General features: G+C 45.0%; 2 protein-coding genes across 3 annotated transcripts; one reads left to right on the forward strand and one right to left on the reverse strand.

Moving 5' to 3' along the window:
* Positions 1-10,781: 10,781 nt before the first annotated feature.
* LOC307235751 (myozenin-2-like) lies at positions 10,782-15,484 on the forward strand. Of its 2 annotated transcripts, none has more exons than XM_080007944.1 (6): positions 10,782-10,910; positions 11,908-12,020; positions 12,708-12,865; positions 13,198-13,351; positions 13,625-13,808; positions 14,829-15,484. In XM_080007944.1, exons 2-6 carry the CDS (start codon positions 11,924-11,926, stop codon positions 15,013-15,015), a joined length of 780 nt encoding a protein of 259 aa, XP_079864070.1. In that variant the 5' UTR covers positions 10,782-10,910; positions 11,908-11,923; the 3' UTR covers positions 15,016-15,484. The 2 variants fall into 2 exon arrangements, with proteins under 2 accessions (XP_079864070.1, XP_079864071.1); XM_080007945.1 differs by having other exon boundaries at positions 13,198-13,279.
* Positions 15,485-15,637: 153 nt separating this feature from the next.
* On the reverse strand, positions 15,638-21,907 carry rbm22 (RNA binding motif protein 22). The gene is made up of 11 exons (XM_080007943.1): positions 21,808-21,907; positions 20,841-20,894; positions 20,702-20,731; positions 20,445-20,577; positions 20,240-20,340; positions 19,929-20,101; positions 19,556-19,756; positions 19,256-19,420; positions 19,079-19,167; positions 16,007-16,135; positions 15,638-15,806 (listed from the first exon to the last, which is right to left on the reverse strand). Exons 1-11 carry the CDS (start codon positions 21,859-21,861, stop codon positions 15,652-15,654), a joined length of 1,284 nt encoding a protein of 427 aa, XP_079864069.1. The 5' UTR covers positions 21,862-21,907; the 3' UTR covers positions 15,638-15,651.
* Between the last annotated feature and the right edge of the window lie 874 nt (positions 21,908-22,781).

Below are 22,781 nucleotides of genomic sequence, written 5' to 3' on the forward strand. Positions count from 1 at the left end.
GACCTTTTAATGCATCCTCAGCCTTACTCCCCAGTTGAATCCAACGCCTCTAAGGTTGCGGTAGGGTTCCCCTGTCTTTACTTACGGTTTGTTTTTGCGTCAAGAAACAAATATCCTATGAAATGGACTTCAGATTCAGATTTAATTTGCCAAGGAGGAATAGTGCGGTAAACAACATGTCTATCTTCTCAAGAACGCTGAGGACGGCTACGAGAAGAGGGTCAAGATGCCTGACGTCTCTTCCCTGCACCCAGGGTCACTGACCACCGCCACCCCTGACCCCGACGTGACGGCGAGTGTGACCTTCGACCTTCTCACCACCAACACCACCACCACCTTCCCGCGGGAGGAGGGCCACATGCAGCTGCACGCGGTGGTGACCGTCATCATTTTCTCCGTGGTCTGCTTCCTGCTGCTGGCGGCCACCTTCTATGCCTTCTTTTTCCGCTGCTCCATCCAGCCGTCCCCCAAGGGACCACGGCGAGCCCACGGGTTCGGTCTAGAGCGAGAGGACGCCACCTTCAGGCACAGTTCCTCAGAGGACCCGTCTGTGGGCAATGTGGTCTGATTTAGGGCAGGAGGATTACTCTGTATTTCCTACTTCATGGGAACTTCATGTGTGGAGACCAGTTTGTGGCCAAAAGCTCTTCTTTGTCACTGGTTTAGGGATCTTTTCGTTTTCAAGACGAAAATCCACAGGGATTTTAACTGAAGTTATATTGTCAGAAAGTTACTTGCAGGTGGTATCGCTTTTGTTTTGGAAAGCACGACACAAGGTGACACACTTACACTCTCAAAATATACAGAGTTGTTTATTGTCAAATTTTGATTAAAATTGCTTTATATCAAACCACTCAGCTGGCGTATTGCTTTATTTCCACATAGAGTTTGCAAGCTCATATAAAGTGATGATTATTTGAGAAAGAAAAAAAAAACTCTTAAGAAAATTTAATCAAAGAAGAGGAATCAAAGAGACATTTACAAACATTTGATCAAAAAAAAAGGGAATTGAAACATCATGCACAGCAAAACCGCAGGATATGAAGCATGAATATGAAGCAGTTTAAGTTGAGTAAGTTAGTAATGGATCCAGCATGCACCAAATGGCATCAACACCTTTTTAGTCAGAAAAGCTTTAAAATGCTCGGTATGAGAGGTCATCATGCAGAACAATTTCTATGAACTAAATAACAACATTGTCAAAACCTTATGGAATGCAAGTCATACCGTTCCATTTACAAAGGGGTGACCTGTTTGACTCCTAACAGCATTGGTGGGGAGTTCCTATCTACAGCGGTTATCCTAGCGGGCCGTTTGCCGTTAGTCTTCTCAGTTCATGAAACGGAGCACATGGCGCTCTTCCCGGAGTAGTGGGAGTCACGGGAGCTGTCCAGGGACTTCGCGATGGAATTTCTCCCATCGAACTCGGGCGAGTCCATCTCCAAGTTGGGGTCCTGGAGGCAGTCCTGCAGGGGGTCCTTATAGTGGGACTGGGTTCCATGGAAAGGAGGGAGAGAGGATCAAAACATGTTTTACTCTTGATGTCTTTTGACAAATGATGCTCTCTATCATTTGGAGCCAATTTTTTGCCGGTTTTGTTGTTGAGAGTCCTTTCACCTTGTGAACCAGCATCTCCTCTACCCGGCAGGCCTCCGTGGACTCCTCCAGAAAATGGCCCAAGATCTCCATCTTGACGCGATGGGATGGAATCGACCTGACGTCATCCTCATCCCCCCCTGGAAGGAGTGGGAAAACCTGGGGGGGGTTTTGGGGAATGAATGCAGGATGGGATAAGAATGGCGTGTGGGAGGCATGCTGATGAATACTGCATATTTTCGAAAGGGTTTCCTCACTATCTTGTGTTGTACTGGACAATGTTAAATGTACTGTGTTGGATGTATGTATAGATGTATGGATGTATGGATGGATGGATGCCTTGGCGGTTTCCTTACCAGGCCCTTGTTGTCCCCGGCAGCCTCAGGGGTCGAGACAGTGGCTTTGCTGATGGCATTACTGATGGTCTGGGTCTCAAACTGGGGACACGCCGCCTGGGCGTTTCCATCCTTGTCCCTCTTCCCCTTCAGCCAGTAAGTCTCAATCTCCACATTTCCCTGAAGAATGAAGGAGATTATTAGGCTGTTTTTTAGTTAAAAGTGGTGTCATCATTACTCCTACAGGCTCACTGTAAAACCCAGTAACGACCGACTGGCAAATCAACAAGCAAAACAATTTTTGATCCTGCATTTTTGATTTTGCCAACATCAAAGATGCTCATCTCAACAGGTTGTATTTTGTTTCCCCCCCTGAAAAAAAAAAAAAACTCACAAAAACACATTACGAATAACTAAACAGATCGAATCGACAGGCAAATCCGGCCTCAACATTAAATCCCGGCTTGTGCACTCACGCGGCGCCCGTGTTCATTTGAGCGACGACAACTCATTCCGCGTAGCGCTGTTACCGTAGTAACAGTCATTTGGCGAGCCCTGACCTTGATGGTGATGGTGCCCCTCCTCTCAAAGATGAAGTGGCTTCCTTTAAGGTGCTCGTAAGTGGCGCTGCTCAGCTGGATGTGCATCTCCTGGCCAGGGACAACAAAAGAGTCCGGTCAATCATCATTCAAACAGTCCCAGACGTGTCAAAAAACAAATTGAATTGCTGAGTAACGTTGTCGCTGAGCACTTCAGCCGCAAAGGCACGGAGCTATCGAGTGGATTGTTATTGAGTTACTCAACAAGGAAACTATCTTTGCCTCGATCTCTTACGGTTATGGCTCTTCATCAGGATTCATTCATCTGGTTCTTCAGGGGTCAGTGCTCTAGTTTCCTGCTTCCTTGTGTTGAGTTGCTGTCTACGACCCCTTAAATGTCACTTTGAAAGACCACATTTGCGAGGAAAATATACACAGGTCGGCGGTGGTGCACATTGTGGGTGCAACTCATGAGTATGAGACATTGCTGCTTTCTGCAAATAGCTTCTAGAGCGATATTTCTGAGCACAGATTTCAAAAAGGATTTGTGGCGGAGCTATTGTGTCTGGATTTTTTTCAAAATCAAATTTGAGAAAGACTCTCCGTATTTCAAAACCAAGTTCCAAACAACTTAAAGCTTTGTAAGGTATTTCTTAAAGTTCTGGAGAAGCCCTACTTGTTGTTCTCCTCTCTCACTTGACCCTCGTCTCGTCTTTTGACTCTTCTGTTCCCTCTTCTCGCTCAATTTCTCACCTTGCCGTTGCTCTCCATGGCGGACGCGGTGTAGACCGTGTCACCGTGGAGGCCGTAGCGTGGCATCTTATGGCCGACCACGCCCGCCACCACCATCCCAGAGTGGATGCCTGGAGCAGCGTTGAAACAGTTGAAGTAAAGTTGGTTCCCCGTTTAGGTGCGCGTGAAAACGCTTGTGGGTGCGCCATGCTCACCGACGCGAATCTGTATGTTGTTGCCATTGGAAGGGTCTTTGAGGTGGTCTATGGAGCGCACCATGTCCAGGGCCATGTCGCAGATGTTATGGGCGTGGTACTTGGTCTTCTCCGGAGCTCCAGCCACCACCATGTAGGCATCACCGATGGTCTCCACCTGGGAAGGTCAGGGACAGAATTGCAGTCACTTCTTCTCTACAACAGCAGTTCGCATAACGGGATCCGGGGACCCCAGCTGTCCTTCAAGAGGTTCCAAGGGGACCAAAAAAATAATGTGAAGTTCAACTTCGTCATTATTTTATTGACAAAATGTTAGAGAATGTTACAATAATGACTGTTTCGATCATAGTTTCACTGTTGTCTCCCAAACTATTGTCATGTGGAAGACAAAATCGTATTAAATATATCTCGCAGTCTCAAGTCTCTGTTGTGCAGTTCATTTATTCAGCGTAACGAAGGCATTAAAGATGCATTGAAGGTGACGGACACACACCTTGAAGACACGGTGCTTCTCGCTGAGCGTGTCAAAGAGAGTGTACATGGTGTTGAGCATGGAGACCACCTGCATGGGGGTGATGTGGCTGCAAATCCGTGTGAATCCAACCACGTCGCTGAAGAGGATGGTCACGTCGGGGAACACCTGCATGATGAGACCGGTGAGAGGGGGAAACGGTGAGCAGACTGGACCATAATTGGACGTAAAATGACTCCAATGAACCGAACGTTGCCATAGAGGTGAGTCCCCCATTCCCCAACCTCGCACGTGTTGACGGAGGGCTCTCCTTTGCGCAGCCTCTTGGCCACCGGCTTGGGGATCATCCTGTACAGGAGGTCGTCGGTCTTCTTCATCTCGTAGTCCAGCATCTTCATGCTTTCTTCCAGTTTACTGGACTTCTTCTGCTCCTGCTCTCATATTAGGGGGTGAATTTGTTCATTTTGTGTATAAGGTTTCTGTTGTGTGGTCTATTTATATGACAATAAAGTTTAAAATCATGGCGATTATAATACTAATAGCAGTAGTAGTAATAGTGGTGGTAGTATTAGTAGCAGCAGAAGCAGCAGTAGTAGTAGTAATAATAAAAAATAAAAATAACAAGTGACATAAATAAAAAATAAAAATGAAACTATTAACTAATAACTAATATATCATATATAACATATAACATATATAACATATTCATAAATGTACAAATATAAAATATATATATATATTATAATAGTATATATTATAAAAAAATATAATTTATACTATTTTCATTTTAAATTATGCATAGTATTATTAAACTCATTTTAAGTTTTGGGTTATCAGTTCAGAATTTGAAGAATCACGCTCATTCCTCAGAAAATGAAAACTGTAAACTCTTAGATTTAAATTACCGCAGGCATCAAACATTTCTTAATATAATGTCCTACATTATAATGGATACCTTGTATATGATGATAATATACATCGTAAATAGCAATAGTTTAGGGCCCTATTCAATAGATTCCATTCACAATATATTAAAGAGCTGAATATAGATGCAGACCCCCTTCACATACACACTCACACACACAGCGCACCTGTATGAGAGCTCTCTTTAGCTCTTCGGACTGCTGGGTTCCTGCGAGCACCAGGTCTCTGCTGGAGTCGTGCATGCTCAGGTCGTTGATGTAGAGGCCTGTTCGAAACATGGCGCTCAAACTCTCCATCCTACACACACACACACACACACACACACACACACACACATGCAAGAAACATAGACAGGGAAGGGTAAAACTTAAGGTCAGAAAGAAAGATGACGAAAAATGTTAATCTTTGTGAACAAAAATAGCTGTAATAAAAGCCAAAGATATGAAAACACCATGAATCCAATTATTTTACAGAATCAAAAAAATGACATTTTTGCTTAGTTTTTAAATATGAGTGTGTTTGTATTGGAAAAACAATGTTTTGGAGGTTGATGTTTTTGTAATTTACTCGGTGGAAAACACTCTTGCTTGCAAATGGGCTCCCATTAGGTTTACAAGAGCTGCACTGTCTGATTACGAGCTAATTAGCAGCTTATTTCATGCATGGTGAGTGCCATTAGAATGGGTCTCTGGTTTCATTCAGTACGCAGACTTCTCTCTGCAGAGTTGAAATTCTGTGCAACTCGGGCTGCCTCGCAGAATGCACTCCCCCCACGAATCCAGCTGTCGGAATATTAATGGGTCTGTTATATTCCTCATGTTGGTGTGTATGTGTGGTGTGCGTGTGCGTGCGGGCGCGTGCTTGTGTGTGTGCGCGCTTGTGTGTGTGTGTGTGTGTGTGGGTGTGTGTCTGTCTCTCCGTCCGTCCGGCAGCCTTACACAGGCGTTCCCAGAAAGATGATGGACTCCCACTCTGGCATGTATCTCATCTGCCCCTTCAACTTGAGACAGCGGCTGCCATCGCCCAAGCTCTCCATAGCATTAGCGCTGTTACCATCTAAGGGATGGCGGGGGGAACAATCATCAGATAGCATAAGCACAATTACCATCCTCCAAAACGCTTTCAATTCAGCCACACAACTGTCAGTGCAATTCAGAGCATGACTGCGACCTTTGAGGTCCAATTGCCAATGGAAACGATCTTAAATATGTCATATTTATGTCATTTAGGTCATACATGTTTCTCTATCAAGGTGGCAATTCCTTTGTGATCTTCACCTTTGTAATCATCTCCGATGATGGACTGGAAGGCCATGAGCTCCACGTCGACGTCGGCGATGCGGTTGGCGTTCTCGTAGTCGGAATCTGCGGGAGTCGCGGGTTTGACAAGTCAGAACCGCCGACGTTGGCATCCACACCCCAACCCATAACTTCAGGGGCCGCGGTCAATTCCATTCAACCCAATTCCCTCTCGTTCTGAGTTGAGGATCCTCGGGAAATCCAAGAAGCAGTACTGTTTTATGAATTTGAATGGTAGTTTATTGATTTTTACGAAAGGCCCTATACAGATGCTCTGTACGTGTACATGTAGTATTGTGGCATCACTATTTCAACTTCTCCCCTCTAAGGAAAGAGACCCATTCACAACTCATTGTTTTCGTCTCTCGTCATTCCAACGGAATATGCATTTTGCGATCGATTTGAGGAAAAATGGATTTGACCGCAGTCCGTCAAGTCGCTAACCCACCAGACACACACCCCTGTGAGTGTTTGAATGGCTGCCACTCTTACTCTGCATTCGGTTATTAAGGTTCCGCTCCCTCTTCACGGGCTCCTTGGACATGATCTCAAACAGGTTGTTGGGGTGCGAGATAATCTGGGCACAGGACACGTCAACAGCTCACCATTTCAGTCTCGTATGTATGCAGAAAATGGTGAGGATTATGCCTGGAAATGAGTTCCAGGGCAGATGCTGATGCTGGACATCCCTATAGTGACATTTAAGAGCTCACCATGTTCCAGGTGAACTCCACTAGAGGGCGAGCCAACAAAAAGGCATCGGTGATTTTCTTCCCGTCCAGGTCGGGGAAGACTGTCGCCAGGCCTGAACCCACGTTGTGCACCACCATGTCCTGACATCATCAAAGATGCACTGTAATTACTAATGTATTTCAAATTAATTTCAATTACTAATGTATTTGAGAAGGCTGGGGAGTGTAACCTCAGACCTGTCTGAAGACGATGTTGAAGGGGAAGACCTCGAAAAAGAAGTCTGAGGTGATGGGTAGGATCTCCTGCTCCTCCTCATCCTCCTTCATGATGTAGCGGTAGGCTGAGTTGTCAAAGTTTAGCCTGCACAGAGGAGCCAGGCAAGCATAAAGTCAAAGGAAGGTTGATGACACTGAGAAATTAAATGTCACGAATAAGTGTGAGTGTGTGTGTGTGTGTGTGTGTGTGTGTGTGTGTGTGTGTGTGTGTGTGTGTGTGTGTGTGTGTGTGTGCATGTGTGTGTGCGTGCGTGTGTGTGTGTGTGTGTCTACCTCATGGTGACGTGGGAGTAGTCTCCCACCAGCTGCTCCGACAGCACCTCCACATGGATGTCCGTGTCGTAGAACTGCTTCCCCATCTGCCTCAGCTGGCCCATGGCGTAGTGCAAGTAGCCCTTCCTCTTACTCCTGCAGGGCCAAACAGGTGTGATTATTTTCCTATGTTAATACTATATTATCCAATACTACACAACAATGTTCAATTTCCCTGTGAGATCCCTTCAACCTTATGCAATACCTTCCACCCTATGATATCCCTTCCCTTCCAGCCCATGAAATCCCTTCCATCCCCTGAGGTCCCTTTCTCCCATTAGGATCCCTTCCACCCTTTGACTTCTCTTCCACCCTGTGAGATCCATTTCATCCAATTAGATCCCTTCCACTCCCGGAGATCCCTTCTACCTAATGCAATACCTCCCACCCTATGATATCCCTTCCACCCCATGAGATGCCTTCTACCTCATGAGATACCTTCCAGCCCATGAGGTCCCTTCCTCCCATGGGGATCCCCTCCACCCTTTGACTTCTCTTCCACCCTGTGAGCTCAATTTCATCCAATTATTTATCCCACTCCCTGAGATCCCTTCCACTCAAACCTGTAGTGGAGGGTGACACCGGTGGCGGACTCTTCCTGGCAGAAGAAGGTCGGGGGCTGGACCTTGGGGTAGCTGAAGCGAAGGTACTCATGCAGGTTGTCCAGGCCGTTGACAAAGTCACGCACATGGCGACCCAGCACCTAAAGGCAGCGTTGTTCAAAAAAGTAGTAACTTATTTCAGGGTTATTGCAACATTTTAATCTATAATTGAGTGGGGATTTTAAAACGGTACGACTTGAGGAATTTTAAATCTACGGTTAAGCCCTTTTAGGACATTTTAACCTATATACAAAATACTCAGTCATTTTCCTCCATAGAAATTGTTTTAGTAATAGTACTTCTGTACAGAGGCAGGAAATTGACTTAGTTTTGATATCTTATGTTTCATATCTCCTCAAACAACCACATCATTGTTAAACTATAAAAAGGAAATTAGTTTACGCTGTATCGGCGGATTGTCTTTTTGAAATGTCAACAAGCAATTGGAAATTGCTTCCATGTACAAAAAAAAACCAAAGCACAGCCGGCAGCGCTGAAATAATCCATGGATATGAAACAATTTTCCCGACGATTTCGCTACCGGTTTCCACAGCTTACCTCAGAGTCCGGGTCCCTCCCCTCACCTTAAGGATCCTGTCATAGCCGTACTTCCCCACAAAGCCCAGGAAGTAGACGCCCCAGGAGTTCATCAGCTCATTGTAGGGCGTGCCCGTCACGCCGCTGGCCGCCTTGGCGATGCGCGGGATCACGCTTTCGCTGTACACCTGGATCGCACTCAAGGAAAGCAAAGACATTTTCATCGATATAAATCACTTGGCCCGCGGGAACGCGGCGGCGGGTTCGGTCGGACCTCCGGTGTCGTACCTGATGGGTGACGAAGGAGTGCAGTCTGACATCAGCCCTCTCCCTGACCAGCTTCCACACGTCATCGCCGTAGGACTCCTTGATGAAGTCGTGAAGGCTCTCGCACAGAAGCCCGTACATTTTTCCGGCTCTCTAGCTCGAGACCAACGCCGCGGCGGAATATCTTTGCACGCACACACGCACACACACACACACACACACACTCCTTCCAAAGGGCACCTGCAAGGCACAGAAACAAAAACCGAAATGGTGTTTTTCGGTCACTGCGCGGAGCCTCACCTCTCCTTACGGCGCAAACGCCGTACCTCGCTGATTTGGGTTTTCGGAACTCCTCGGGGCGCTGCTTCCAAATGGGCCGGCCGAGCGACGCTTCATCTGCAGGACTACGGGGCGATGGGTTTTAAAGCCGCCGCTATTACCCAAACCCTTGACTCCTCAATGGGGCTTCCTTTGTTCCCGTGTGTCAGCTGTCACCACCTGGTGATTTTCTTTCGCTTTCCATGTGACAGGAACACACTGCCGGCCGCCTCTCAAAGCCAGATGACGCCGGGAAGGCTTTTGTCGCTCGAGGAACCAGGAAATAAAGCCATTGATGTGACAATTTCATAATAGTACCGAGACTCCATTTATGACTCTGACTTTTTCAAATTGTAAAAAAAAAAAATTGATGATGTTCTAGTACCCGCTGAAAATCGATTGATAATATTCCCTAAAGATCCTCGGCGGGCACGTTCACAAGGGAGCGCACAAAAACCCAGAGTGAGGCAAAGTTGAAAGCAATCAACCTCCTTTTTTAATTGTATTTTTTATTTCACTAAACCCCAGAGCACTTCAATACAACCCCCCCCCCCCCCCCCCCTGCAGAGGGGGAGCCCAACCATTGCGCTTGCCTCTGGTTTTCCAGAGAAGAATGTTTATTTGTCACATGACCACTGAAACACACTTCTTGGGGTTGTCAGTGAAATGTGGCCTCTGCTTTTTTCCCCTCCTGGCTTGTCCTTCCTCCGGGGGCACAGCATTTGTCGAGACGGCCGGGATCTGGTAACAGGTGTCCATTGCTGGTGATCTGTGCATGTTTTTGGTGGGGGTCCTTACTGATGTTAGGTGGAGGAAACTCCGTGGAAGATTCCTCCGTGCTTTCTGCCGGACCACACGCTCCGTGCCGTGAGAGAGAGAGAGAGAGAGAGAGAGAGAGAGAGAGAGAGAGAGAGAGAGAGAGAGAGCGGAGGACAGGAGGGAATCAATATAAAATCGCGGCAGAGTTAAACGGAGAGGGGAAAACGTCCTCTTCCTCCCGAGGGGGGGGGGCGTGTCGTGCTGAGCCTCACAAAAAGCAACATCTGCGGGGAGTCGCTACCGAGACTGAATTAAAAATCAGTTTAGAAAGCGTCAAGAAATATAGGAGCAAAGGTCACCATTCCTGATGAGACCCCTCCACAGGAAGAAATTGAGTTTCACAGCAGTGGGCGAGGAGTGAAAAACGTAAAAAAAACAAAAAAAAAACGAAATAATTACATAAAGTCTTTGAAGTGTTATTGCAATCAATGAATCCTGAGAGTGTTTTCCAGACTCATTTCATGTCCGCGCACTTTGATCGCCAACTCTTGGCTGGATTCACAGCCATAGATTTCTAGGTATGTATCTGGGTGCGTTTGTTTGTGTGTGTGTGTGTGTGTGTGTATGCGTCCATGAAAGCAGCTGCTAACTCTGTCCAGACAGTGACACTGAGCCCCCAACAGAGGACCTCTCACACACACACATACACACCCGCACACTTATATAGAAGGTATCAGATTTTTATTATCACAGGGCCCAGGGGGGCACGGATGTAAATCTTTATACTTATCCCTCTAACCCCCTCCATCTCCTTTAATAACCCTCACACGCGCGCACACACACTCTCTCTCTACATTCATCCTCGCCCTCGCACCCTTGCTAAAATAACCCTGTGAGCTAAGCACAAAAGGCATCCATGGAGGAGTGCCGTACAAGCTGCTGCCCCCTCTCCCTCTCTCCGCTGAGGACGGTCACAGTGGACGAGGGAAGCCGCTCGCACCATCACCTGTTCATCCAGACACACGGGGAGAAACAGGTATGTATGTGCAGCCCATGCTACTACTACTAATGTTTTGTTTGTGGATAGGGGGTTAGAAAACTGTGACATGGCTATAAATCAATTTCACTTTTTCCGTATGAAGCCCCAAAGGGCGACTTTTTTTATATGTTTAATTCATTGTGGGTTTACTTTAACTTGACCCTTTGGAATTTTTTCTTTCATTTTTGAACAAAAGTAATGCTGACACCCTAATATAAAAATAAATAATGTATTATACATTTATTTAATACAATATTTAACATTTTACAATAAATATATTTTCCATATATCGAGATAATAGTATTATCCATTGACTTCATAGATTCACTGTTCTCCTCAATATTTTCAGCATGCAATTACACATAGCACTGATGCCAAATGATAACACAGGCATTATTTGAAATCAATATAATATTATTATTAATAATATATTTGTAATAATTGCAGAATATCAGGATACAAACTGTGGCCGTTTTTCATCGTACAAATTATAGCCATATATAAAATAAATAATTATGATATATTGATAATATATTGATAATAAATATAACTATTAGATTAATTATATATATATATATATATATAGAGAGAGAGAGAGAGAGAGAGAGAGAGGGAGAGTGGTCATTGTATTCTGTAATGTATTCTTGAAAGAAACTATAAATATATTGTCATGTAGGTCTATTGTAAAGTATGTGAGTCCCCATTACTTCATATATTATTGTATTAATGTTAAATAAGGGCTACACAAGTACTGTATGTATGTACGTTGTTATTTGTGGATATAGTGGAGATTTGTAATTATGAGTATTAGCAAAGGGAAATTCGCAAAACATATTTAAGTACCTAATTTTTGTCCCAAAAGTATTTGCTCATAAAGTGCTCGATCCCCTTGCAGTGACAATGTGTCATGCAACAATAACAAAATGTATAACGGCTTCACAGAACTACGGTGTCTCTGTCCGGATGCGCTTGATCTGCTCTTTGCCAATCACAGGAAGCTGACGACGACGATGATGATGATGATGATGATGACGCCGTCGGGGCTGGACGACCCGGCCAAGCAGAGGATGCGGCAAGCTAAGGCTCTGTGCAACGAGGCCAGGGGAGGTAGGTGATCGGCAGCCTCCTCGGATCGATTCAACTGCATCAAGCGTGAGTCGTGACAGAGACGGAGGCACGGAAAGCATCGAGGGAAACAGCCGTTGAATGAACGACTCGGTGCATCCTCGTGTGTTTGCGGCTATAAAAATCTCACGGCCTGTCAATCACGGCGGAGCATTATATGAGAGTGTGGGTTGGTTCCCCCGCCAGAGGCCACATGGGATGTGTTGTCGGTCTGAATCTCATGAGTGCCCAGACATTCCGCGAGGGACATTCCAAGCTGTTACGACGGTTTGCTTTCCCAGCGCGTACCGAGCCACGCTTTGAAAACCAGAATTTTGACGGGCTCAGCAAAATGTAACCCCTGCCCGGCGACTATCCCTCTTGAAAGCAGCGGCCATGGCGTGAGAGCCGCCCGTTCCTACAAGAGGCGGATTTCTTCCAAAGATCCTATTTATACCCCCCGGTAACCCATACGACCCTGGACAACAACAAACATCGCATATGCCTCCGCATCATCTCTTAAGGCTGTTTTGATCCTTCGCCTAAATCATGCTGTAAGCAGAGATACTCAGATTGACTTAATTTGATGCCGAGCTAAAAAAGGGAACGTGGGCGCTTTTCACGAGCATTTGGAGGATGGCGAGCTTGCGCATGCAGGGTTCCCTCTGTTAATCCGCTGTGTTATGTCAGAGGGTCTGAACCTGGGGAAGAAGATCAGTGTTCCAAAGGACGTGATGATGGAGGAGCTCAACCTTCCGTCCAACCGGGGCTCCCGCATGTTCCAGGAGAGGCAGAAGAGGGTGGAGCGCTTCACCCTGGAGAACGCGGCCGACGGCCCCTACTACAACGTAAGGCCACAGACAACGTGGACGGACACAAACGCTGGAGACTCCGCATATTCGCGGGGCTTAGCGCAAACTACACCCACAAGTCAAAACGAAAGTATCCGCCTGACACACAGGCACTGCACATTAGCAGCTTGTTAGGGTGCCGGATATATACAGTAAGAGGGCTGAGTTTAGATTGTTTACTGAAACCTGCATTGCCCTTCTCATCTACTGCTTTCCTGGTTCTCTGGAGCACAGCTGAGGGGTCTGTGGGTCAAAGGGTCAAGTACTAAGTATTAAGACTATGATGTCATCAGATGTGTTGGTAGACTCTGATTTCTCCTCTTTCCCAGGTACATCCAGAGTCCATTCCCCCCGCCCAGGCCATCCCAGGGCCACAGGGAGGAAAGGAGAATATGGCCTCCCTTGCCTCTGGTAAGCACAGCCTGGTCATCAACCTACAGAAGACTATAGCAAAGAAGGGCAGCCCTGAAGTCCTCGCGCCAGGTAAATGGCCACAGAGTGAGCAGAGGACTGGCGCAGACTTCTGCAAACGCATGGATTCGCCGCGAAAAGCCAAAGTTTGAGACACGTCACTGCCTGGGCAGAGCTGATGCTTGAGCTATGCTTTTGGGGCTGTACCCCGTCTTTGTGTGCTGGTTTGACCGCTGCAATAGATGGTGAATATTGCAGAAGAGGAAAAACAAAAAAGCGATGTTGTAAAGCCGCCAAGATCACAGAAGTAAGATTGCCTCTTTGATGTCCAAATCTTTGTACCAGGGTATACTGGCCCTCTGAAGGAGATCCCGTGCGAAAAGTTCAACGCAACAGTCATCCCCAAATCATACCGTTCTCCTTGGAGGGAAGCTCTGGGAGATAATGAACAGTTCCTGGCCACCCTGAGCAGCCAGCTGCCTCAACCCCCGCAAGGACTGCAGCCTGCAAACTACAGATCCTTCAACAGGTATGGTTATTTACACAAAGAGCCTCTGGTGCAGGTCAGTCCTCAAGTATCACGCACAAAACAAAAGATCAACCAATATTACTTCAACCTAAGGACTTTTAAGTAATATTCTGCTGGGTTACTTAATTATAAGCAGTTTAGGTTTAGAGACCACCCATCCTCAAATAGACCCAGCTACATTGCCCATCACAATTATATGTTAAATTAAGTTCCCTCGGCTCCAATCCATGTTTCCACTGTTTGAAAATCAATCCAGCCTTGGGCTTTGCACCTCCTTGGACTGCAGTTGTGCGATGGCTATTTTAACCGTGGCTCTGGAAAGATGATCTACTGGAGGCCAGCGTGCCTTTCAACTCCCTCAAGATAGATTGCACATGGGGAGTGTCCCCTCTCCCATAGCAGAAAGCATTGCGTCACAACACTGAGCAAACATGGGAAACAAGAAATAAGGATAGAGAAAGGTGCAGAGACATTGCGTCCGTAGTAAAAACAGACTCTCAGACTGTCTTTTGACCCAAGAGAAAGACGGAAAGAGCTAATTTGATTTGAGAAAACCTAATTAGCTCACTGTCAATAACACTGTGCCATCTCTTCAGTAAGTAACTGTACCCGCGACAGAAGGATCGCTTTACCCATCTGCAGATTGTTCATGATTAAATCATCAAGGCTTAATTAAATCTGAACTCAACCTCTGGTGAGACAAACCATACATGCCAAATAGGGATGGCAGTGTTTACCACAACCTCCAACCTATTACCACTCCATCCCCGTATGCGTCATTCTGAAAGCTCAGAGGTTATTTTAAACTTTTGACAGAACCCTTAGTCCAGTTATTACTAGACTTTGCATTGTATGAATGACTATCTTGTATCGTCTGAAAACCTTTCTGGGAACCTTTGAAAGGGAAGGGGTTTTCAACGCCCCACTTAGTCATAAAACACAGCACATAGCTTATACACTAGTAAAGAGAGCTCAACACTTTAAACATAAGGGTATTTAAATGATGGTTCTGTGTTTCAGATCTGCCATGCCATTTGGGGGCCTGATGGCCAGTAGGAGGGTGATCCCGGTCATCAGTTTTGAGGCGCTGGAGGCAAAGAATCTGCCAAGCGTGGCCCTGGGCTGCATGTCCCGAAGAAGACCCAACTTTAACAGGGCGCCTAAAGGATGGGGCATGGGCTACTGCCCTGAATCGACTGAACTGTGAGGCTTCATACAGAATGGTGAAGCTCACCACAATGCGCGGCCTGTGAAAAAAAGCACAGGATTTCAAAGACTGCATCCCCGAAAAAGGTGTGTTCCTGTACTTGTCCCTTCTCTGCCAAAGATGATCCTTCTCTCAGCTCTATGAGCGGCAGGGAAAGAAGCAAAGAAGCATGTCCGTGAAGTGGCCCGCTAATGGAAGTCCAGCGTAGACCATTTCATCTTTTCAATAGTTAATCAAGTTTGAGGCACACATCGCTGGTTGCACAGACAGATCTGTTAATAGCTTTACCTCCTTTTCCTGCATTGTCCTACAACAATGACGGCATCAAGAAACTCCTACTCCCACCCCGCCCCCGATTCATCTCTGAAATGTTCTCAGCTTCTGCACCCACCTACGGTTTGGTCTTACAACCAATACATGAACATTAAGTAATGCTCTGACAATAAATGACAAGATTGAGTTATTTTAATGACATCTGGATAAAAACATACAAAGAAACCTGACAAACTACAACAAACAATGCTTCCATGGTGGAATATTAACATTGTATCGAATTTAAAAAAGGAAAGAAAAGAAAAAGATTTAAAAAAAGAAAGATAAGGTACAAGAATGACAGCAGCGTTTTTAGTCTAGATTCTAGTCTCCTTGGCGTGAGCCGTGCGCGGCGTGCGCACCCATTCGCTGGGGATCCTGAGAGGGATAGTGGATGTGACCTGGGGGTCTCATGCCGATTGGAGGGGGCATTGGGGGGGCCATGGGACCCATAGGGTGGAACATCGGCGGGCCAAAGCCTGCAAGCGGGAAAGAAAAGGGTGAGGTCATTGTATGTCCTACATGGTTACTTTTCACATGTTGATAAGAAATACCAAAACTTCTAACGTATTCTGTTCCTCAATCGCCTGAACCTACAATACTGTGTTTTAATTACACACAAAAAAAAAACAATTAAAGCAAAGAATGACCGTTGTTTAAAGCAGTGTTAGGGTTGTACCTGGAGGGGGTGGATTGATGCCAGGGGGCGGGGGCAGAGCGATGTTCATGACGGCAGACGAGGTTCCCGGGTCCAGGTTGAAGTAGTTTGCAGGGACCTCTTCGTCCAGAGCGGGTGGCGGCGGAAGAGCTACGGCATAGAGCGGAAATTAAGCGCCTTGTAGAAAACGTCAACAAAATATATAAAAAGAAAACCCATTAAATATTCTTTCTAATTAGGGGGTTTATGATTTCAATTAAAAAAAAAAAAAAAAGGGGGGGGGGGCAGGGGGGGATAAGCAAGCGTTAGAGCGCATGAGGGTTTAAAGTGGCAGCGATTCTAATCTCCTTTGCTCCGTCTCTTTCACACAATCTTGTCTCAACCAACAGCTGAGCTCTTCAGAGGGAAACAGAGAGGCGACGCACACCCACAGAAAGCTGATGATGTTGCGGCAGCCAAAACAGTGGAACTAATAAACAAACTGGCAATTCTTATCAAAATAATTGAAATGCCATTCTCAGTTAAGTAACCGGGTTTAACACTATTTTGCATTTTGTTGACGGTCATGCCAGTTTCTTAGACCACGATGAAAGCGGCTCGGTGGTAAAAAGTCGAGAGCTCCAGCTGCATTTCAGAGTCAACTCGCTGTCGTTTCCACTGATGCAGCTGCTAACGCTTCTCGAGCTGCGCAGAGTTGCCAAGAGGACTCCATTTTAGAAACGTTTTTTGCTCCGTCTGCACAACAAGTCTAAGGACAGAGCTGCTGACAGAATAAACAATGCTACATTAATTTCTAACGAGTCAATGCTTCAGAGCTACCTCACCGTGACAGAATGTTTAATTGATGAAGCTCGGGAAATTTAAAATTATAATTCTCAAATAAATAAAGTTATTATTTTCAAACAATTCATTTATTTTGTGTAGAAGTGTAAAGTATATTGTTGGGCAAATATATAAATTACATGTCAAATTTGACATTTATTAAAAAAATAAAAGAATTGCATTGTTACACCCTGACTCTAATATAATCATTTCTGGCGCTAAAACGTGTTGCCATGCCATTTCTCAAAGCCGAGACCATGAATGTGACACTGTTCTCTTCTGCAATATGAGTTATATCAGCAGGCTTGAAAGAATGTAATAATGGCTATATCGACATATAATACAACATGAATCATCAGTACACTACTTAAAGGAGATAAACAGAAAATGCTCATATTACACATATATTGGGAACTTCTGGCCCAGCACCAAATTAACAATGAAGTATAGGGTTTTCAATAAGCTACAAAATAAAATAAGTGATATAACTGCCTCAGTTTGTTATCCGGTAATTACGGGTTTATATTAATTTATTTGTCTGTTTATTTATTTACTTTTTAAACCGGGAAAAATCTGTTGAAGCCTGACATACTTTAATCTCTCCGGTCTTAATGTCCGTTGAAAATAATTCCCTCAGCACAATTTCAATTAGTGCTGGGCGTTGAAACGATAATTATTGCGATGTTTTCCTTTATGTCAACATAAAATAGGCTTTCTATCAGGTCTTCTGCAGATTTGTTCATTTATAGAGGCGTTAGGCAAGTGGCAGCGAAAAGCCAGTCAATTTGGACGCTCTAAAGCTGACATTTCACCTCGAGCCAATTAAATTTGTCGATATAGAAAGCCCTGCCCCCTCCCTCGTGGGTAGGTTGCGTTTGTAAACACACCAGCACCAGAGAGAGCCGCAGCGGGCAGTGTCTAGAATGAGCAGCTCAGAGGAAAGAGAAAGATGATGTTGATGTTCATTGACAACAGGGACACATACATCCATAGATTGTTTTGATTTTTTGGGATATTGAATTTCCAATCCAAAGCAGACGGTAAATATCCATTGTGTAAAATATGTTGTTGAGACATGCCGACAAAGACCAGGAACATCACAAACGTTATTATTTATTTAGATTGAGGCCTACTTGCCATATGTATTTTGTTTTCATCAAAATTGTATTTAAGTGAAAAGTTAATTAAAGCAGTTGCACTTGTTACTTATTGTCGATAATCAATTGAGAACAGCCCGATAGCAGCGTCTATCTTCGCCTCTATCGGTCGCCACTGTTGTTATTACTCCTCCTTGGTTCTGCGCGGTGCACAGCTTGACAAGCTACATGTAGTTTTTTTTTTTTTATTTGTTTGCAAATAGTTGATATTCTGTTTTATTTTATCCGAGTAGGCCTAAAGCTAAAGAAAATTCTTTGTGTTTATGTGTCGCCCCAACGAACGGAGGCTAGCTTAATATTTATTCATTTTCTAAAGCTATTGACGGGGCTTATTTTATTTGGAATATAATGTATAAGCAAAAGAAGCCTACCTTTCAATAAGAAAAAAAAAATTCTAAATGCCTTGATGTCATTCTTTGTATAACCTACCTATCATAAACACTGAAAATATTTGACCAGAATTTCCGGCACATTGGAATCTTCCAGAACACGTGGATAGGCACAATTTTTTTCTTTTTTTTTTTCCCTTCTAATGGAAACCCTGAACTGGCTTCCATTTCACAAGTCAGCTTGAGTCAGCTCAACGAGGGGATGCCAAAACAGGGAAAACGATCTTACACACCACATTTGAGTGCAAATTACATCAATATGTAATTTGAATGTGAACAACAATAGGGCCTAGAAAGTTTAACCTATGTCATGTTTAACCGGTATAGGTACCAGATGTACTCGGCCAGGTGGCTCACTTAGTGCAGCACTTGTAAATATATATATATATTTTTTTTTTTAAAGGCGGGTTATTGGGTTTTGTATTTATCGGTAATGTAGCACAGCGTTAACAATGTTAGTTATTACATTATTTCTCAGCCCTGGAACTCAAACAATTTTCTGAAGCCCCAAAAACATACTTAAATAATTAAATTAATATTGTAAACCTGTGACGATTAGTCGACATTTAAATGCTTGAACTGACGACTAAAAGTCCACTAGGAAAATCTTTAGTCGGGGGCAGCCAAAACTTAGCGCATGATCTTGCATTATAGTATCAGCCACAACAAACAAATAAGTTAATTTACAGCCCTGACTCTACTCAGTCACATCTTATTGTACTCACCTCCAGGAAGTCCAGGTACAGGGTCCAGCCTGGTACCCATCTCACTGACTCCATCTTTGATGGCCTCTTTTCCTCTGGCTGCCTGGGACCTGAGGGGATCACAACACACCAGTGAATCAGAAAAGTTGCAACATAGCAGAAATATTCGTCACTCGTCTGGATGATCCAGTTACTTACCTGCCCCATTTTACGGTCAGCCTGCGTCCATTGATGATAAGCTTGTTGAAGGACTTCTCAGCGGCCATCTCTGCTGCCTGTCGTGTAGCAAACTGGATGAAGGCGCACTGCTGCCTCTGGACTATGGTGATGGTGCGAATCTCACCAAACTGGTAGAAGTGGTTTCTAGAACAGCACAGACACACACAGAGACTTTAAATGACAAGTTCCCAAATCCTTAGCCGCATTATTTAAACGATGATTATCATTAAAAAGCCATCTGTCCATGCTAAGACTAAAAACAAAGAAAGTTAGTCCTACTTGAGCTCTGCATCTGTCACAGTGTCTCCCAGTCCCCCAATGTAGAGTGTGGTGATGGACTTGTCCTCGGGCGGGTCCAGGCGGGGCATCGTGGAGGCTCGTTTCAACAGCTTGTCAGCCACGGGATCGTTGATGCCATAGTAACGGTCTTTGATGTTCTGGTCGGCCAGGGGATCATCTGGGTCTGTGGGCTTCTCGTGCCTGTGCGCAAGCGAACGGACGACGTCAGATAAAAATGTTCATAAAACCCAACACCACAGCAAGGGAATTCGGTGCCAAAGTGTATTGTTAAGAAAATCTCTTCTAAAATGTACAATCCAAGCTCTGTGGCAACACCAGGGTTACAGGGCTATCTGCAGGAGGTGGCTCTCACCTGTAGGGACACTCCTCGCCTCTCTTACACTCCCCCTTCACCCAGAAAGAGCAGATGTGTGGCCGGTTTCTCTTGTAGTATGGCGTTGTTCGGGCTAGTTTCAGCAGCATGTCACTGGAGCTGGGGGCCTTGCCCAAAAGACCCACTGGTCGTGTGCCATCAGAATTGGCAATCTACGAAAACCGAGGTCTCGCGTAAGTTAACAGTGAAACTGAACACACTTGGGTCTGTCATTCATTAAGTAATTTTATTACGACATATTTAAATGTAAAAAACAACTGAGTCGTCTGTAGTGGGGCCCGAAGATATACCTCTCTCTCCATGTTCTGTGTGTAGTATTCCTTGTTGACGTCGGACTTGGGAACCTCGTCTTTGATTGCCAGCCCCGTGTCTCTGACTTGGATAGGGAGACCTGCGGAAAACAAGGAAGGAGGATTCCGTTTATGTACAAAAAAAGCAAACAATACAGTATTGCTAATTGATAGAGAGAGAACTGATCCACGGTCACCAACTCACCGTACTCCAGGTCCAGCAGGCACGTCTGACAGACATTTTTCATTTTACTACAAGTTTGACAGACCTCCGTCTTCTTGAAACGCATACGTGTCCCTGGACACCATCGGAATACTGTGAAGGGACGGGCACAAATCTGATGGGAAAAGGATCAGAAAGTTCAATAACCAGACATCTGTTACAAACCCAAATAGTTTTTTTTTTATCTGATGCATTACACTGTAAAAATGAGAAGTTATTCAAAAGTATCAATGCCATACCTTGCATTCTTTTCCATACTTCTCCTTGGTCTGTAAGAGAGAGCAATAACAAACTTAAACCCATGAATGTAGTGTGGTTCCGATTTCAGAGTATCAAACACATTCTACAGGGCTTAATGAAATGGGAACAATCACTCACCATACGGATGTAGGGATTTTCCCCCAGACATGTCTGGCACAGAATCGGGAAATCCTGGGACAGCAAAACAAAAATCAGTTTGCAAAATTTACGGGCCAAATAAAAAATAAAACCTTAACTCCTTGCACAGTAACTGTTCCATGGCCTCGCATTTGGTTAAATTATGTCACCTGCTCACTGTTTACACTGGCCAAAACCATCACAGTGTCACAGGCCAAATGGCTTCAACTTTGCCATCTGTTGGAAGATGCCGTTTCAGGCCAAGTTTTAGCTGCTCTAGCGGTTCATGGCCTTCTAATATGCCAACCTGCTGCTCAAAACTCGCTGATCTGCGTAACAGAATCCCTTCGTCTCAGGAGTATATTGGTCACAATAGTGTGCATCATATGAAACTAAATCAATAAGAAGGTCTCAAGTACCTTCTTTCTGATTTTGCGGGCGGTTGGGAAACGGTTACCGTATTTATGAAAACCTTCATTGTAAGAGACATGCGCATCTATACAGGCATGAGTACTGTAAAAAAACACACATCTATATATATATCTCAGATGTTTAAGCATATATCCAATTGCTTTACACAAATTAACACCCCGGGCTTCGCGGCTCCAAGACATCCAAGTGATGGACTCAAATTGCTAGTTAGCTTGCTAGCACTAGTGTGTTAGCTGAGCTCCGAGTTTACAAAAATAGTTTAGTTAAGAGTTAAACAAGTTTAGTTTGTGCAAGAAATGCAGTTCATTTATCCTTCGAATAACCGAAGAGTTTACTTGAGCTACTTTGTCTATTCGTTTAAGCAGATTGCTATTAAATGTAGCTAGCACGCTTCCGCTAGCTAACTTGCGCTAGCTTGCGATTTTACACAGGAGGACGATCATAGGCTTTGACGCAGCACGACTGTGTCCGTTTCGAATGTTTAACACTGTTAATACACGTCTCGATCTAGTGAACTCGGGCAAATTATACTCACCGCATCTTCCCAGTTTTGTCTATTGTACGTGTTGGCTCCCAGGGACGTCGCCATTTTGACTCGGCGTGAGCACAGGAGGGAGCATCCGCCCGCCGCGTCGATGCGTGCCGCGTTCTCTTAAACCCCGAACTCGGGAAAACTCCCACCCGCGATTAGGAGAAGTGCACGTCGAACTTCGACCCCAGTAACTCTGTAGTCTTCGTTTTTTTTTTGAACATACGCTTTTTATCCTGTACCATGCGCATGCTTGAGAAAACAAGCACACATTCTAACTGCGGGCGTCCGCGTTCTGTTGCGCAGAGGCAAAGGAACGCGGTGAGCTCCGGAGTCGGAATCGCCGATTTCCGAGTTTAATGCGAATGCAGCGTCACCCCGGCGTCACCGAGCCCCCGGAAGTGATTTGATGATGTTGAGATGACGTAATGTCCTCGTTTGAAACAGAGAGCTTCAACTTCCCGACCCACTCTTACCATTTCAGAATTGTACATCATTTACTCCTAAAACCTCTCTATCTAATGGACATTCAGAAAAGCAATATGAAAAAAAAAGTCTCTTTATTGTTTGTATTTGTATTGTATTTGTATTTGTGTAAAGCACCTTGAATTGTCTCGACAAATTCCCAAACCCAGAGTGTTTATATGCCTGTACTACTCTGCAGTTGTCATTGTGCTTTGACTGATGATGGATTTGAATGCATTCACACTGTTTGCTTTCAGTGAACATGGGGATAACTTTGTCGGACAAGAAGTTTCAACCCTTTTATCCCAAGCATATCGACATAAATTATAATGTACGCCTAAACGTCGAACGAACTGAACCTGTTTTGTTCTCAGCTCGCCGGCTGATTGGAGTTACAAGCGCTGGCGATGAGCGCGCACTCTCAGTGTCTGAGCGTGACGTCAGGCGGGCTCTGACGCGGGTGAACACCAGGAAAGCCGTGGGCCCGGATGGCATATCTGGGCGGGTACTGAAGA

This window comes from Zeus faber (assembly GCF_960531495.2).
Source record: "Zeus faber genome assembly, chromosome: 10".
NCBI classification, from domain to species: Eukaryota; Metazoa; Chordata; class Actinopteri; order Zeiformes; family Zeidae; genus Zeus; species Zeus faber.

Excerpts from the sequence above, each read along its gene's own strand:
- LOC307235751 (XM_080007944.1), top strand. The coding sequence starts at position 11,924 with ATGATGATGATGATGATGATGACGCCGTCGGGGCTGGACGACCCGGCC. Across the intron at positions 12,021-12,707 it reads GTGCAACGAGGCCAGGGGAG|AGGGTCTGAACCTGGGGAAG; the intron begins GTAGGTGATCGG and ends GTGTTATGTCAG. Across the intron at positions 13,352-13,624 it reads CCCTGAAGTCCTCGCGCCAG|GGTATACTGGCCCTCTGAAG; the intron begins GTAAATGGCCAC and ends TCTTTGTACCAG.
- rbm22 (XM_080007943.1), bottom strand. The coding sequence starts at position 21,861 with ATGGCGACGTCCCTGGGAGCCAACACGTACAATAGACAAAACTGGGAA. Across the intron at positions 19,168-19,255 it reads CTGACCGTAAAATGGGGCAG|GTCCCAGGCAGCCAGAGGAA; the intron begins GTAAGTAACTGG and ends TGATCCCCTCAG. Across the intron at positions 15,807-16,006 it reads CATCAATCCACCCCCTCCAG|GCTTTGGCCCGCCGATGTTC; the intron begins GTACAACCCTAA and ends TCCCGCTTGCAG.